The sequence below is a fragment of the Anolis carolinensis genome, chromosome 5, assembly GCF_035594765.1.
Source record: "Anolis carolinensis isolate JA03-04 chromosome 5, rAnoCar3.1.pri, whole genome shotgun sequence".
Lineage (NCBI taxonomy): Eukaryota > Metazoa > Chordata > Lepidosauria > Squamata > Dactyloidae > Anolis > Anolis carolinensis.
Genome location: NC_085845.1, coordinates 145,832,318 through 145,850,250, shown reverse-complemented (window position 1 = coordinate 145,850,250; position 17,933 = coordinate 145,832,318). Strand labels below are relative to the sequence as shown.

At 37.0% G+C, this 17,933-nt stretch overlaps 1 protein-coding gene across 7 annotated transcripts in view; it reads left to right on the top strand.

Moving 5' to 3' along the window:
• Positions 1-17,933, top strand: part of adamts20 (ADAM metallopeptidase with thrombospondin type 1 motif 20) — an 80,301-nt gene that overhangs the window by 23,491 nt on the left and 38,877 nt on the right. For 5 of the 7 annotated variants that reach the window (XR_010006714.1, XM_062982495.1, XM_062982494.1 and 2 more), the window contains 15 exons: positions 1,075-1,199; positions 2,254-2,294; positions 2,838-2,943; positions 4,097-4,243; positions 4,603-4,744; positions 5,505-5,609; positions 9,037-9,182; positions 10,348-10,529; positions 10,623-10,759; positions 12,202-12,319; positions 14,538-14,633; positions 15,245-15,411; positions 15,503-15,632; positions 16,383-16,509; positions 16,876-17,086. Coding sequence is in view for 6 of the 7 variants with exons in the window: in XM_062982495.1 (XP_062838565.1) it covers positions 1,075-1,199; positions 2,254-2,294; positions 2,838-2,943; positions 4,097-4,243; positions 4,603-4,744; positions 5,505-5,609; positions 9,037-9,182; positions 10,348-10,529; positions 10,623-10,759; positions 12,202-12,319; positions 14,538-14,633; positions 15,245-15,411; positions 15,503-15,632; positions 16,383-16,509; positions 16,876-17,086 (1,980 nt within the window). In the remaining variant the exon portion in view is untranslated. The remainder of the gene's footprint in view (positions 1-1,074; positions 1,200-2,253; positions 2,295-2,837; positions 2,944-4,096; positions 4,244-4,602; positions 4,745-5,504; positions 5,610-9,036; positions 9,183-10,347; positions 10,530-10,622; positions 10,760-12,201; positions 12,320-14,537; positions 14,634-15,244; positions 15,412-15,502; positions 15,633-16,382; positions 16,510-16,875; positions 17,087-17,933) is intronic. The other 2 variants (XM_062982499.1, XM_062982498.1) reach the window with 2 other exon arrangements.

The window sequence follows — 17,933 nt, the reverse complement described above, 5'->3', positions numbered from 1 at the left end:
TTAAGGTGTATCCATATACTGTGTGTGTTTGTATGTGTATAATAAGATCCCTTAACTGAGGAACCCATATTTCAGTTACCCACGGCTGGATAAAAATTATATCTCTAGAAATCTTCTAGATCATCCAGTCAGTTCTTTGGTATGGTTCCCATAGAATCAACTGGACCTAGCCAATTTTCTAGGCATTTTTAGGTTCTCCAACACAACTCTTGAGTATGCTGAGACCAGAAGTCAAGTAATAGTGTTTGGTTGTGTCTGTGGCCCTATCTACATGCTATATAAAATCCATATTATCTGCTTTGAACTCAATTATATGACAGTGTAGACCTGCATGAGCGTTAAGATCTGCTGAGAAGGCACTTCTCACAGTCCTGCCACCATCACAAGCACGGTTGGTGGGGACGAGGGAGAGGGCCTTCTCGGTGATGGATCCCCGGCTAGGCAGGCCCTCATCCTATCCTCCTTCTGGAGGGAATTGAAGTCTTTGATGCTTAGACAAACCTTTGAGAATGTCTAGCCCAATGGTCTGCAATTATGATGTAGCACAGCACTTTTATCCCATTCCCTTGTTCCTCAGCTACAACTTGCACTATCCCTTTCCTTTCTTCTTGTTTACAGCTGGCCATGTTTTTATGACAGATGACACTATAGGTTATTGGGCACTGTTCTGAGTTCAAATTGTTGTTTTATATACTAGTGATTTTATTTTGTATTGTACTGTATGTTTATTCTATGCCTTGTTTTAGGAACCTTGTGCCATATGTAAGCCGCCCCGGGTCCCTTCCGGGAGATGGAGGCAGGGTACAAAACTAAAATTATTGTTATTATTACACTCATATAATCCAGTTCAAAGCAGATAATGTGGACTATCTGATTTCATAATTTGGATTATATGGAAGTGTAGAAGGGGCCTCAGACTGTCCAGCTGGGAACTATTCACCATGATGGTATGGTACTTTTTATGTTTGGAAATTCATAAAGACATGTAGTAATGGAATATAGCTTTTCTCTAATATATATTTTCAAAACAATTACTCTTGCCCTCTCTGTTTTGTCTCGATCATACTTGCAAAGGAAGGACCAGCTATCAGTTTTAATGCAGCCACTACTCTTCGCAATTTCTGTTTATGGCAACAAACACAAAACATTCTAGATGACAGTCATCCTTCTCATCATGACACTGCTGTTCTCATCACTAGGTACAGTAGCTGGTATCATATTTCTTTGCTGTCTGGTATTGGGCCTGCTCCTCAACATAGTCAGAAAGAGGAGAAGCTTCTGCTTGGGAGTGTAATCAGTGACTTGTTGGATCCCCAGAGTGTCCCATTCCTTCTCTTCCTTCTCCTGTTCAAAGCATAAATGCTACCCAAATCACCTGCTGTTCAGAACAGCTCCACCTGCAAGGTCTTTTGAGAGAAAGGGAGGGAGGTAATTCCTCCAGAGTCTGGCACAGGGAGGAAGATGTGCTATGGCTTCCCTGCCATCTTGTTGGATGGGGCAGTGAGTTCAAGAGGGAAGGTGGATCCCATGTTAAACAAACATGCCACTCAGACCTGTGAGATTTGTGCCTTGGGCCCATCATTTCTGCTGAATTGCTATCTTCTACACAACAGTCAAAGATGCAAGGACTAGGTCATCTTTTATTATGTGGCTGCCCTAATTGCAATGTGCTGATTTGGCTGCAAACATATAGCAAAATTGAGATTAAGATGCTCACGTGAAAAAAAATCTCAGGGTGTAAGGATTATGTAAAATGAAAGAAGGATGATCAAAGGTATAGAAACTAAGCCATATGTAGATGGCTTTAGGGAGCTGGCATGTGTAAAATTTAATAATATAAGAGAGGACTAAAAGGTGATATGATAATCATCTTTAAATATCTGAAGGGATGCCATGTAGAAGGTGAGATGAGTTTATTTTCTGCTGCTCTAGAGAGTAGAACATAAATCCATGGACTCAAATGGCAAGAAAGGAGATTCCACTTGAACATTAGGAAGAATTCCTTTATTGTAAGAACAGTTTGACAGTGGAATAGACTACCTCAGGGGGTTGGATGGACTTTAAATAGAAGTTAAGAAGGCTTCATTCAGAAATAAATACTTGTTATAATTACATGGCAGGGTCCTTGTGATCCTTCCAATTTTGAGATTCAGTTATTTATTATTTACTATAACTAATTGTGTGTAGCCAATTTCTATCCTATTTTCTGAAAAGAGTAGCAAACGTTTTACTAAAAACCTTTGTTTCTTTAAGGGAAGATATCTGCAGAGCAAGGGAGAAGTGTGATACCTTAGGTAAGTTAAAGTAACAGGGCTATGATGCTATTAAAATCAAATTGTAACTTTATATTGGGCTTTTATTATGTAAATCAGTCAAACTGGCAATTTATCTTGCTTTGTAAAAATGTTGCTTCTGAACCCTTGGAGAAAATAATATAGTTGCACTTTATGATAAACTAGCTTGGGGACATCCATTCTAGAAGATAAACAGAACATCTAGGATGAAATTTTCCCCATCTGAAAGTAGGGTGGGGGGCAGAATGGTGTTTGTGGAGGACTCGGCAGGGTTTGGGCTATATGTTCATGGCGCTCATTATAACCTGCATGTCAGTGGAGGGAGGGACATTGGTCTCTCCTGCCCGGTGGGAACTATAGCTCTTTGTGGAGGTGGGAGACTGTCTGTATAAGTGGACACCTCCGCTGCATACACACATACACATTTTTCACTTTTATTATGTGTATAGATATGTGGGGAACATTTGTAGACCAGTATTTGTGGAGAGAGCACTGCTGATATATAATACGGTTCACATTTAGATAAAAAATTCAATTTTTTAGGTTTAGCTGAATTGGGTACAATGTGTGATCCTCTGCGCAGCTGTTCTATTAGCGAAGAAAATGGATTAAGTGCTGCATTTACAATAGCTCATGAACTTGGACATGTGTAAGTACTTCTTTTCTAAAAGTAAATCTTGCAATTGCCTTACATGATGGCATAAGAGAACTTTTTGTGCTTGATTAGAATACAAGCATGAATTTGTAAATGCTACATTTCCACAGTGATGCTAGCATTGACATATCAGTATGAAGTGTGCAAAACGGACTATTGCTGTTAGTACTTACAAAGCCTTGTAGGATATCACAAATGAGTGAGATATTTTATAACTCCATCATTACATGTTAAATTATTCATTATATTAAATGCAATTAAATATTGTTTTAGTTTTCATTCTGAAATAAGCATATGAAAGTCTTATCTAAATGAATTAGTTTTATTTTCTTTTTGTTCTTCACATCCCTTTGGGAGGTATGCTCCCCTCCTACACATGCTCGGGCACATATAAACCAGTGTTTTGCCTGTTTCCTTCGGAGTAATAAAGACAGTAAGCTTGCATACTATGTATTTTACAATATATCCTCAGAGCTGGGACTCAAGAATGCAAATAATTATTGTTAAATGTAAATATCTATAGATCTATAGATTAAAAAGCACATAAGCCATATCAAAGCAGAATAAAATTAACTTGCTATCAGAAAGACAGTCTAGCCTCCTATAAAGTGAATTCTAAAACATGTAATAAATAATAACATTGCATAACATTTTATCAAGGTTACAAAGCGAAACCATCTGCTATTGAAATTGTTCTAAAGCAGTGCTAAACTTTGACATTTTAACAGTAAGTGAAGTGAGAATCTACTAAAATATCTGGCAATTTGATTTTATTAGATTCAAAAAATATCTGTTTGGATTATAAAATATCATAGAGTATCTAAAAGTGATGCATATAATAGAAATCATCTATGCTAATTTATTCTCTGATCTAATATTTGTAAAATCTAGTAAAATCAGATTCTTGAGCATTTTAGTTCCATGGATGAATTTTTAGAAAGATCTAAAGACATCCCAAATGTTTTGCTGAAGGTTTTCATAGCGGGAATCACTGGGTTGCTGTGAGTTTTCCCGGCTGTATGGCCATGTTCAGAAATGCCCTTTAAACCCATGTGGTGCCATTAGGTTTAACTTTGCTAAATTCTTTATTAAAAACAAAACAAAACTTATTTAATTTTTGTCTTGAAATTGTTTGTGTGTTTATTAGGTTTAATATTCCCCATGATGATAGCTTTAAATGTAAAGAAGTCGGAATTAAGCATCAATATCATGTAATGGCCCCAACTTTAAACTACCATTCTAGTCCATGGACTTGGTCAAAATGCAGCCAGAAATACATCACTGAATTTTTAGAGTAAGTACAAGTTTATAAGTATTCATACTGCAGTGATAATATATGTCTGATTTCAGAGTCTTGTGGTCTATTTTAAAGAAATGTGTGTATTTCAAATCTAGTTTCAAATAAATTGATTTTAGGTTGCTGTATACATGGTAAAAACAATTATATTTTAAAGCACAGCTCTGTTTTATTTGAATGAGCATTTAGTTTATGTGAAGGTGATCCATATATTCAGAAAATTACAATTGACTTCACTAATAGCTCTGCATGAAAAACATTATTTTCGATTAATACTTATTTCCAGATTCATTCACAAAGTGATCGGAATTTAGGTATTTTATAAGAGGAATTCTGCTTGTTTAAATGTGTTGCAGTACTGGTTATGGGGAATGCCTTCTAGATGTACCAAGTGGAAGAATCTATGATTTTCAATCACAGTTGCCTGGTTCCCTGTATGATGTAAACCAACAGTGTGAGCTGATGTTTGGTCCTGGCTCCCAAGTATGCCCATACATGGTGAGTTATTTAGAATGATATTTTTAATATTATTAACAGAATAGTAATAAAATCTTCATCAACCTTCTAAAAATGCCACAATATCAAACCTTTATGAAGCTGTTGGGATATTTAGAAGTATTAAAAGTGATTCCTTTTTAAAATATGGCTATGAAGATTTCTCCAGGTGGACAAATCATATAAAATAAGTTAAACATGTTAGTATTTATTTATGGAAAAGGTTATGTTCAAGATAAATGAGAATTCTCAAACTCATTTTGTCCAAGAAGAATATTCAAAACCATGCCCTACATTTTTGTTTGACACAAAGTGTTTTAACTGTACTTGACACATTGCAACAACATTTCAGAGCCAACCCCCTCCCTACTCTCGAGTCATCAAAATATCTTTCACCAGCTCTTGAAGTCGCTCCTCATAGAGCATAGTCTCCAGACCTTTGATCATGTTAGTTACCCTCCTCTGGACACATCCCATCTCATCAATATCTCGTAAATTGTGGTGCCCAAAATCGGACACAGTATTCCAGCAGAGGTCTGACCAAAATAGAATAGAGAGGCACCATTACCTCCCTTGATCTAGACACTATACTTCTTTTAATGCAGCCCAAAATCCCATTGGCTTTTTTTAGCTGCTGCATCACATTGTTGGCTCATGTTTAACTTGTTGTCTACTAAGACTGTAAGATCTTTTTCACATGTACTATTTTTTATTGTGAATCAGTGTTACTTATATAACAAAGATAATCTTGTTTGTTTGGCAGAAACAATGCAAACACTTATGGTGTACAAGTGCAGAAGGTGTTCATAAGGGTTGCCGTACACAGCATATGCCACTGGCAGATGGAACAGAATGTGGCCACGGGATGGTAAGATTTTACTTGTACTTCTGTCGTTTCTTCCCATAGATCCCTACAGTGGCATCCTGTCTACTTATGGATCTGGCATAAACTTCCTGTCCTTGCCTTCAAAGCCATTCATAACCGATAACTTATCTCTCCACTTTTTAAATCTCTAATACACCCATCAATAATCAGCAAATATGGTTTAGCCTTTACAAGTTTCATATATCCTCAAAATTAAGAAATTGCTATCAAGGCTCAGTTTATGTTATGAACAAATATACTAATTCACAGGTGGGTAAAATAACATGACAGCACAATCTCATAATTAATATGAGATTGTGTTGGAACCTGCAGTGTAAATACACTTGCAATTTTCTTTTTCATCCCTCTCAACTGTTCTATCCATTCAAAATAGACCCTCTCTTCCTCTATTTTTGTTTCTTTTGTATTTGTAATTCACTGTTACGTACACTCGAAAGCATTTGGAACCCAGATAGATTTGAATCGACCTAGTACAGGTATGGGCAAGCTTTGGCCCTCCAGGTGTTTTGGACTTCTCCCACAATTCCTAACAATTGGTAAGCTGGCTGGGATTTCTGGAAGTTGAAGTCCAAAACACTTGGAGGGCCAATGTTTGCTCATGGCTGATTTAGTAGCAGATTATAGAGCAGTAATGCCACAGCTGATCTTGAGTCCTGGGGAAGTTCATATAGAGCCACTCTCCTTGGAGCTAGAACAGGAGCTGGTTTATGACTTGAATTTACTGTGGGAAATATATTTGCACAGTAGTTAACGCTTTATAAATTTTTTACTGTTAAGTAATTTTTACATTAAGTACATTGAAGAAACCTTTAACAAGAATACTTGCTTCATAAATTACCATAGCAAATTGCAGTAGTAAGATAGCCTCAGTAATCAGTGGTGGTGGTTTGGTTTTTTTTTTTTAACTCTCTTTATTCTTTACTTGGATTTTGGGGCTTTTATTTGCATTGTCTTTGCAGAAAACTATATTTGCATGCATGTTTTGTTATATAACTAATACAATAAAATAAATTCTCTCTTGAACCATAGACACCAACTGAAGGGAAAGGGCATAAGAAGAACATCTGGGTTAGGTCTGGTGTATAATTGTTCTACTATGACTTCATCTTATCTCTTCTGTAGGAATGCAAAGCAATAAAAGCTGATACATCTTTACTGAATAAGCCATTAAATTCCAGATGTGAACATAGGCTTATATCAGCTCTATAAGTACTTCTCATGTAGGTGCCATGTTTTTAGACATTCCAGAAACCTCTTTTAAAGTGAGACAAACATCTTCCTTTTTATTTCACTGGATTCAAAATGTCAGGTGTCATGCCATTAAATCTTTTTTCATTGAGAAAAATTATAAATAGCTCAAACATTAAATAGTCATTTATTTGATTTTTATTACCAAATTGTGACTATAAACACAGTAGTAATAAATATCTGATAGTTTATTTATACTTTTGTTAAAATATATCCTCGCTATTAAATCTGATACATTACTTTTACATGAATTAAAATCTATTCCAGAGCTATTACGTTACCTCAGTGTACCCATATTTGTGTTTTCACACATGGTGATGAAGGTGACATCGTTTTTTTCAAAATGGCTGTACTTGCCACAGTACAAAGGGATAAAATTGCTACAAATAAAGAAGCCAGTGTGGTATAGTGGTTAGAGTGTTGAATTGGGAACTAAAAGAGCCCAACTAGTCGTTCTAGTACTCTCTTGAGGGCCCATTTACATGGGTCATATTAATAATTTTGGGAATGAATAGACTCTATGGCATTCACACGATGCACTGGATCTATTTGCCTTAATGTGGGAGAAAGTTACTTGATACAACCTTGGCCCACTTACAAAAAATTCAAGGGATGATCCTGAGCTTCCCTAGAGCCCATCTACATTTTGGGCCAGGATAACAGTTGGGCTGTTTCCCATTTGAAAGTTCACACAGCCGTTCACACTGCCATCCCATTTTTCCAGAACTCCAACAGCCTGGGGACAAAGAGTGACACTTACCTTCCCCTTGTTGATGTAGCCTTAGTGATGACCACCACCCACAAAACTGGTCGTCCCTCAGCACTTGTAATGACACTAGTCAGAATGGTGGGGTGATCATGGAAGGGAGCAGAAAACGTGGGCAGCAATTCCTCCTTTCCCCCTCATATCTCTCATGTCACTTCAGGTGCCAAATGTTGACCACCATCAAGTTCTAACATGACGGTTGCCACTAAGGCCAGATCAACAGGGGAAAAGATAAGAGTGATAGTTCAGCAGCACCAAACCAGTTTTTGTGCCACTGGGCTGTGCAGACGCTATTCAGCCACTGGACCAGCTCAGGTCTGCACATTATTATAAAGCAACAATTCACTAACAATATATTCTTGCTATTTATTCTTGTTAACCCTGGTGGCACAGTGGGTTAAACCACTGAGCTATTGAACTTGCTAACCGAAAGGTTGGCGGTTCAGATCCGGGGAGCAGGGTGAGCTCTCACTGTTATCCCCAGCTTCTGCCAAAACTAGCAATTCAAAAAAAAAAATGCAAATGTGAGTAGATCAATAGGTACCATTCCAGCAGGAAGTTAATGGTGCTCCATGTAGTCATGCCGGCCACATGACCTTGGAGGCATTTACGGTGGTTCTTCCGCTTAGAAATTGGGATGAACACCACCCCCAGAGTCGGACACAACTAGTCTCAGTGTCAGGGGACACCTTTACCTTTTATGTTCTTGTAACAGAAGCTTGACCACTAGCCATGTGGACTTTGGCAATGCTGATTTGGAGTACCCCATTCTGGATTACCATAATTGTTTCTAGCACATCTAGATAATTTCTAAATCCCAAAACTCACAGGCAACCATTACAACTTTCATTGGTCTAACAGATACCACTATAATGTTGCTACAGTTCTTTTTACATGCCCCACACAGGATTTATATAAAGAAATCCATTAGATATACATGCTTGCTCCACACATTCATGATTGTTGAACACCCTTTGTGACATAGATTGTAAACATTCCTAAATATTTTGCCTTCCAGTCATGTATTTCAGAATAGCTTGAGACCGATACCTGTTTAATTATGTATGAGGAAAAATACAAGCAAAACCTTTACAGCCAGAACTTCAGTTGTCCCGAATGATAACTGCTAGGAATAGATGCCTTTTGAATTTCTAAACATCCTGGATAGCTGGCAGAAATGAAAACATGGCCCACTGGGTGCTTAGCTTTTCAGTTTCTCACATTGCTAATAATATTCTGAAAGTAACATTTCTTTAAAAATTATTTTCTTGAGACTATAATCCCATAATAGTGGTTTAATTTTCTTTGACGTAAATTCAAGTTCCTGCTTTAGGCTATCAACTCTGTGCATACAGGATTAGATTTTAAATTGTGGTTTTTGTTATGTCTGAGCAGCATTGCCGCCATGGGATTTGTGTAAGCAGAGAAATGGAAAAGCTTCCTGTGGATGGAGAATGGGGATCCTGGGGGCCTTACAGTTCATGTACCAGAACATGTGGAGGCGGTATCAAAAGTACAAGCAGACTTTGTAATCGACCCGAGTATGTGTTTATTCTTTTACTTTAAATGTGTAATTAGAGTCTTCATATTTTACTTAGCAATTTATTTGAAAGCAACAATAAACCGACAGCATATTCTTGTAACTACAAAACATTTACCATTTATTTCCCACACATCTATGTGTCACTCTGTGCATACAGAACTTCTCCAAGCCAGGATTGCTAGGAATAAAACAGGTCTCCTATTCTCTTAATAGCTATGTAGAAGAGGGAATTTTACTAGGCATTGTTTGTCATACAAGCTCCACCTGGTAAAATCCCACCTTCTACTTCCCCGTTTATAGAACAAGAGCTTTGTCCCCCACCCCCTTCATGTGATTTTCACCATAAGTCAACAAGTGACATGGAGGTATATACATACAATCCTCATCTTGGATAAAAAGGTTGTTGGTTGTTTCAGTCTCTTATATATCAGAGGGCACACAAGAAACCCTATTGATTGGGGGTATTCAGATTTAGACAGGCATAGTTGTTTGCTTCTAAGATCTTAAAAGCACGTGGCTCTGTTCTGGATACTGATCTGCCAACAAAAACACAGTTGTTTCAGTACTTAAGAATACATGGTCAGACATAAGAGCATCATTGGTTGCCTGGATCAACACTGCTATACAACCCAGTTTCAGAATGCAGATTAACTGCATTAACTGGATTATATGGCAGTGTAGATCCAGCCTTAAAGGGAGACGTTATGGATATTCTATAACCTAAAGACAAGTCAAACAAATTCTGCATTCACTCCATGGATTGTAATATTGCAATTTTGTTTACATTCAAACTTTGTAGAGTGGATAAACTGCAAGCCTAGGATAATGTAATAGTTTCTGAGCACAGCAATAGATTTATGCTTTCTTTCCATTCACTTTGTTGTGGCTTAAATAGCTTTCCACAAAATGCTGTTTTCTTGAGTATTATTTTTATTTTAGTTTTTAACTTATTGTGAATGAGCCTGGAAAATGTTTAACTGAAAGTGGAACTAAATGTTTAAAATAAACAAAACATCAGAGTCCTTTAGTTCTAAAAAGAAACTTAATTGTATCTGGACAGAAGCCAGTTATTGAAATGATAGCAGCAAGATAATTTGGCTTGATTTTAATAGAGATGTCTGAATGCCTGTAGTGAATGTGATTGAAATATAATTTTTAACTAGGCCAAAACATGGAGGAAAGTACTGTGTGGGCCGCAGGATGAAGTTTCGCTCATGTAACACTGATACTTGTCCTAAAGGCAGAAAGGATTTTCGAGATCAACAGTGTTCAGAGTTTGATGGTAAACATTTCAACATCAATGGATTGACATCTACTGTACGCTGGCTTCCAAAATATAACGGCAGTAAGTAATTGGAAATGGTCTTTCTCAACTGAATAGTAATTTGTTTTGCAAAGCTTCATAGGTGACAAAACTGTACTTTTTTTGTTCCAACAGTTTCCATGAAGGATCGCTGCAAGCTTTTTTGCCGAGTTTCTGGAACAACATCCTACTATCAACTGAAAGATAGAGTTGTTGATGGTACTCCATGTGGAACAGATACTCATGATATATGTGTTCAAGGCTTATGCAGGGTAATCCATTTTATACTGCTGTTTTTATATGAAACAACACAAAGTATGTTGAAAACTATGACATTGTTTTTCAGAATATTTGTTTGTGCTGTATAATATAAAAAGGTAAAAGTTTCCCCTGACTTTAAGTCCAGTCATGTCTGACTCTGGGGGTTGGTGCTCATCTCAATTTCTAAGCCGAAGAGCCAGAGTTGTCTGTAGACACCTCCAAGGTCATGTGGCTGGGATGACTGCATGGAGCACTGTTACCTTCCCGCCGGAGCGGTACCTATTGATCTACTCACATTGGCATGTTTTCGAACTGCTAGGTTGGCAGAAGCTGGAGCTAACAGCGGGCGCTCACTCTGCTCCCAGGATTTGAACCTGGGACCTTTCGGTCTGGTGGTTCAGCAGCTCAGTGCTTTAACACACTTTGCCACCAGGGCTCCTTGCTATATAATATACTGATCCAATTCTATATAAAATTGATAACTTTAACAACTGCATGTTAAGAGGATAAGTAAAATATGAAGTCACACTTGAGCTATCAGCCAACACCCATAGAACAGATGTGAGCAACAGCTACCAACTGGGGAAAATTCCTGGTGTTATTAAATGTAATTTTGACCATTTGGGTTTGGACTAATTATAGCAATTATAAATGTAATGAAGATGTAATGTAGTATAGATGTAATAAATATGTTGCCAAAATGGAAAGGGGTAAAGGAATGCACATTTGACAAAGGAGAATGGACAGCGCAAAATGCAGAAACTTGTTTCACCTCCCAGTTGATGATTGGATGCTCCTAATTGGATGATGTTCAGTCTTCACTGATCATACATGAACCAGTTTTTAGCAGATGTTTGAATCGAATGCAGATTATATAGTTATTATAGTTTCTTCTTGGTTGGCTTAGAAAAAAATAATAATAATAACATAGTGTGACTGATTTCTGAGCCAGACAGAATGTATCCCCTGTTCACACTTTTTCTGTTAGCACAGTGAAATTAAACCTGGCTGCTAAGTGAGTATGAGATGGCCATTTAAGGGGCAAAGGAAATCAGTTGTTAGACTAAAGTAATTTTTGTTAAGAGAACCCAATTACTAATAAAAAAAACTGGACTTATGCTAAGCATATGCTACATTCTAAGGAACATTCGTCTGCATCACAAACTTTGTAGTGGAATTCAAAATTTTGGGATTCTCATTATATTGAAAAATATGCTTTGACTAACTAGCGATGATGGCTTTTTTATTGAAGCACAATGCCATCTATCTATCTATCTAGCTATCTAGCTTTTGAATTTATGTCCCACCTATTCTCCTACTGGGATTCAAGGTGTACTCAATTGTCCACTGGAAGTGCAGTTAAGTGAATGAATTTTTTTCTAAATTTAAATGGGAAATTTGAACTAAAATGAATACTTTTATGACATTACAATATTTTAATTTGTTTGTTTAGCAAGCTGGCTGTGATCATGTCTTAAATTCCAAGGCAAAAAGAGATAAATGTGGCATCTGTGGTGGTGACAATTCATCTTGTAGGACTCTTACTGGTACTTTCAACAGTGCACATTACGGTATGTTTTCCCATAGATACCCCCCTCTTTCCTTCCTTGTGTTTATTTTGACATTAATCAGGGTGGTTTGATAGATCTAAAAGGCTACATCTAAAACAAAAACATCCTATTTGTACCATTTAGCACAGGCATGGGCAAACTAAGGCCTGGGGTTGGATGTGGCCCTCTGGGTGCTTACCTCAGGCCTTCCTCATTTCTCCTGTCCTTTCAGCATCCTTATGTAGAAAGGATGGGGAGGAGGACACACAGCAGCTGAGAGCCCTCTGGAGCGCTCTCAGCCACTGCGTGTCTTGTCCTCCTCCCGGTATAAGGAAGATATGAGCAACCCCATCCTTATGCTGAAAGGATGGCCCGAGGAAGGCACATAGCAGCTGAGAGCCCACCAAAGCTCTCTCGGCCATCTCCTGTCTCGCCATCCTACCGGCATAATGACAAGAGGACACCCCAAAGCTCGGGAGAGGAAGATTGAGGAGAAGGATTGGGGCAGTCACATGTCTTGTTTTCTTCCCCACATAAGAATAGGGTGAGCAGCCCCATCCTTATGTCAGGAAGACAACCTAAGGATGACCTGGACCCTGCCCCATTCCCTCCTAGCTCTGCCCTTTCCCACCCACCTCCTCCCGGGCCCATCTCACCCAGCACGTGCCTGATCGTCCCCTCTCCTGGCCCAGTCCTCTTGGCCCGGCCCACAAGCGGTCCCAACGCAAAAAAGTTTGCCCATGTCTGATTTAGCTCATGAACATACGAGCTTTGGAACAAGATACCTGAACAATAAACATTATGATGCAGCCTTTATAATTTATAGTTTTTGTGTAGTCATCCATGTTTTTCAAACAATGCAATCTGCTATTGCAAAATTGAAAGTTAAGTTTTAATTTTAAATAGTTTTTTTTCATTCCTAAATGTTTTCCACATTGCTAGACACTTTTTGCGTTAATTTATTTTGAAAACAATATATCTTGCAAGCTGAATTGGGCTTACTTTTATTTCCCATTTCAGCTGTAGATGGAATGCTATTAATACATTAAAGACAAACTTTATTTGGTAGCATATATTTTAGGCTTTTCAGATCTTCTCTAAATCTTTTTTAGCAACAACATGAGGATGAGATGAATGTGGTTATGGAATGTTTGTATGAAAGCTATGGGTGCATCTACAGTGTGGAATTAGCAAGTTGACACAACTTATGATATACTGATGATTTATGAGTATTTTAGGAGATAGTCATAGGAGGTTTATGATACTGATTCATAATGTTGTTAATTAATGTATACTATAATGAGTAAATCCACTCTGTAAAATTAATACGGTTTTTCTCGACTTTGACTACTATGGCTCAATACCATGATATCATGAAAGATGTAATTTTACAGGGTCTTTAACATTTTCTGTCAAAAAGTGCTGGTGCTTCACCAAACTACAATTCCCATGATTTCAAAGCATTTAGCACTGATAGTGGTTTCAAACTGTATTAATTTTACAGTTTTACAGTTTTTTTTTCCGTGTCAGGAGCAACTTGAGTTGCTTCTGGAGTGAGAGAATTGGCCGTCTGCAAGAACGTTGCCCAGGGGACGCCCGGATGTTTTGATGTTTTTACCATCCTTATGTCTCTCATGTCCCCGCATGGAGCTGGAGCTGATAGAGGGAGCTCATCCGCACTCTCCCCAGGTGGGATTCGAACCTGGCAGCTTTCAGGTCAGCAACCCAACCTTCAAGTCACTTAGTCCACTACGCCATCTGGGGGCCCCTGTGGAAATGTAGATAGCAGCATGGAAAGTTTGGCAACTCTACAGAAATGATAGGAAGATTACCATTTAAGTGAACATCTGCTATCAAGGATTGGGCCAAGGAATATATTCCTATGCTTTTATTAAAGTCCACAACAAAAATTATGTGACTTTTTGTTATGTGGAAAATTATCATTGTTCTCAGAGAAAGTCAGAATAGTGTAAGATGCGGGGTTGAGCGTAAAAGGAAATAATTATCCCAAAGCAATCGCTGTCCTTTCTCCTTTTTAAATCCTTGTAGAATTCCATAAAACCCTAATCTGGGGCCAACATATTAACTTTTGTAGAGTGAATTAATATATTGTTTTTCTCCCTTGAAAGTCCGTATCATTCTTACTCTTATGTAAGACACAAATAATTAATTTCATACCGGTTTTTTACTTGCAAAAATAATCATCCATAGTTTTCATTTATATATAATTGTTTTGCAGGCTATAACATTGTAGTAAAAATTCCCATAGGAGCAACAAACCTTGATATATATCAGCACAGCTATTCGGGGAATCCAGAAGATGACAATTATCTTGGTAAACATTTTGGTTAATTAAGTGCTGGTCATAGTTTTCTATCAAATGAAGGCAATCTAGCATTTGTGAAATATCAGTGGTAAGACACAGATTGGGACAATAAAGCTTTTGACCTTCTTAATTTCATTTCAGATTATTTTCTCCTAAACATAGATGATATAATTTTACAATTGTATTGATCTTTAATTAAAAAATAAAATTCCCTTAGCAATCATTTTGAGCCCCTTTAATATGTTTAAAGAGCTGGGCTAATGAAATCTCAGGTGGTTCTCAACCTGTGGGTCCCCAGATTTTTGGTCTTCAACTCCCAGAAATCCTAACAGCTGGTAAACTGGCTGGGATTTCTGGGAGCTGTAGGCCAAAATACATGGGACCCACAGGTTGAGAACCACTGCTTTAAACATAGGATATGTGGCAGCGATACACCATATGTATTTGTCATACTGCTGTACATAAATAATCATAAATAAAAGGAAGTGAATGGTTCATGACATCGAAAGCACTGTTTCTTTAAAGAGGTCTTTATAAAAAATGTTATCAGTGAACATATTTCACGTGAAATCAGACGGAAGATACACTGATTGTTGTTGTCTCTGTCAACATTGTTATAGCACTATCCGATACTCAGGGGAATTTCTTCCTGAATGGAAATTTTGTTGTCAGCCTGTCTAAAAAGGAAATCAGCATGTATGGAGCTAACTTTGAGTATAGTGGTTCAAATAACACCATGGAGAGAATAAACAGTACTGGCAGGCTTGAAGTGGACATTATCTTGCAGGTGAATTTTTAACATTTAATAAATGACTAGTAATTTTTATTTTTCAAACACAAGAAATAGGGGAAAACAGCTTTTTGTTATCTCTGTTTAGGTGTTGTGTGTAGGTAATTTGTATAATCCTGATGTCCGCTATTCATTCAGTATTCCTGTAGAAGAAGGAATTGATCTATTTACTTGGGACCCATATGGCCTTTGGCAGGATTGCAGCAAAATGTGTCAAGGTATTGTCATTTTCTTTTTAATATCATATTTAAGTTAGTACAAAAGTTCTTCCCATAATTTTTCACACTATTTTTGCATCTTCCTGTTTACTAGAGCAGTGTATATGTGAATGAAAATTTTTTTGTATAGATCAGCTGGTACAAACCCAATTTCACTATTCTCTTCTTCAGCTTAAAAATATATGACTAAAATTCGCCCCCCCCCAATACACACATGAAATTGAGTTATTGAAATTGGCAGAACTTACTAGTTTTAATTATCCTGCTCTGTTGATTGCAGTAAATCTGTTCTAACTGGGAGTTGGATCTGTCCAACTAAAAACATCAGTAAAATAAATGTATAGGAACTTCACTAAAAGTTGGAGAGGAAGACTATACTCTCATATGAAATGTGTATACAAAAAAAGAATTGAATAAATTATACATTATGAGTTTGTTATGAAAACAATATCACTGCAAATCTTTAGAGCAAATGATGAAACATCTCATAAATGTTTTAATTGTTTTGATTTGTATTTTATATGCCTATTTGATTTTAATGGTTAATTGTATCATGTCTTGTTTGATCTTTGTATAATTGTGGAATTGAATATTTGCCAAAATTGGAAGCTGCTCTGAGTCCCTCTCGGGGTGAGATACAGCAGGGTAGAAAAAAGCAAAGTAAATAAATAAATACCAAAACAACAATATCTGCTATCCTGTTCTTACAAGTATCTTGTTAATTTTCCCCAAAAAATCATTCTGCTTAAGGTCTTCATAGGAGAAAGGTAACATGCATACGAAGGAGTGATCTCTTGATGGTGCCTGACCAAAGATGTGAGCATATAATGTCTCCCAGACCTATAACAGAGCAATGTAATACAGAATGTGAATTAAGGTAAAAAGGAAATAATGTGATTACACATAGGTTGGTTGTAATTGGTACCGTTTTGTTTGATGAACTTTCATAAAATGGTATGCATAGATGAAGATTTCTTTTTTAAAAGTCAATTTGCTATACACTTCAGAAATGTTTTATACCTTAGATGTAATTTGGAGTATGTGCTTTATTCAGTTAGAGAATAAAGAATTATTTTTTTTGCTTGTAAGATGTTTTACATTAGTTTTTTTTAAAATGGAATCTATAAAGGCAAAACAAACTTCCATGTTTTTGTTTCCTGATTCTATTTGGATGCCTTCATAATTTTGGTTGCCTTTACACACTAAAACATATTTAGTTTTATATAATAGTTTATACTTATAGGTGGCATACCACTGGCAAAAGTGAGTGCTCAACTCGATGTGGTCCAGGGATTCGGTCTTTAGACATCCACTGTATGAAGTACACTATTTCAAAGGAACCCAGTGTTCCAGTGGACGATAAATACTGTGCTGATCAGCCAAAACCATCAGTCCGAGAAGTCTGTCATGGAGACTGTCTTCAGGCAAGCTGGCATTACACAGAATGGTCCGAGGTACAACTTTAGAAAACTATATTTTTCTCATTAGCTCTTGAATTAAAGTGTATGATTTAGCTTGATAAGCTACTCTTGGATTTCTGTATATTTAAAGTGTTGTGTAGTTTCAATAATGTCATTTTTTATCTTTATTTTTAAGAGCATATAAAGTTGGCAAAATGCTAGATTTGCCTAAATTTTACATCTGTATAATAGGCTCTATCACTGGGTAGAGTAAGGCAGTTTCCTCAGGCATTGCTGTCTTCAAAACTGTTCTTCTTTATTGGGAGGGAGAAGGTGACTATTTGCCACATAGCCTCGACATACAGGGTTCCCTTTACAGGTTGAGATCCCTTATCTGTAATTCTGAAATACTCCAGAATCTGAAATATGGAGCACTTTGCTTTGTGAAAGTTTGGTATACACAAACTTTGTGTCATTTTAAATTAAATTATCAAGAATGTTACGTACAAAATCATATTCAGGTTTATATGAAACATCAATGGGTTTTCTGTTCAGGCTTGGGTCCTATCTTCAAGATACCTCGCAATGTATACAAATACAGATATTCCAAAATCCGAATAACTCTAAAATCTAAAATACTTCTGGTTCCATTATTGGATAATAATACACATCTCTATCAGGTGTGATGGGAGTCACTTCCAACAGTGTTGAAAGCACAGTTGAGCTGAATGAAGAGAAGGTGACATCAACTGTTTCATCTCTGGCAGCCAATACCATGGGCCAGGTGTAATGTGTGACCGCTTCAAAATACATATTTGTATCTGTTAAATTTTCTGTATTGACTTTATGTTTTGTTTATTTTGTAATAATATTTTTTATCCTTCTCTAAATTGCTTCTTAT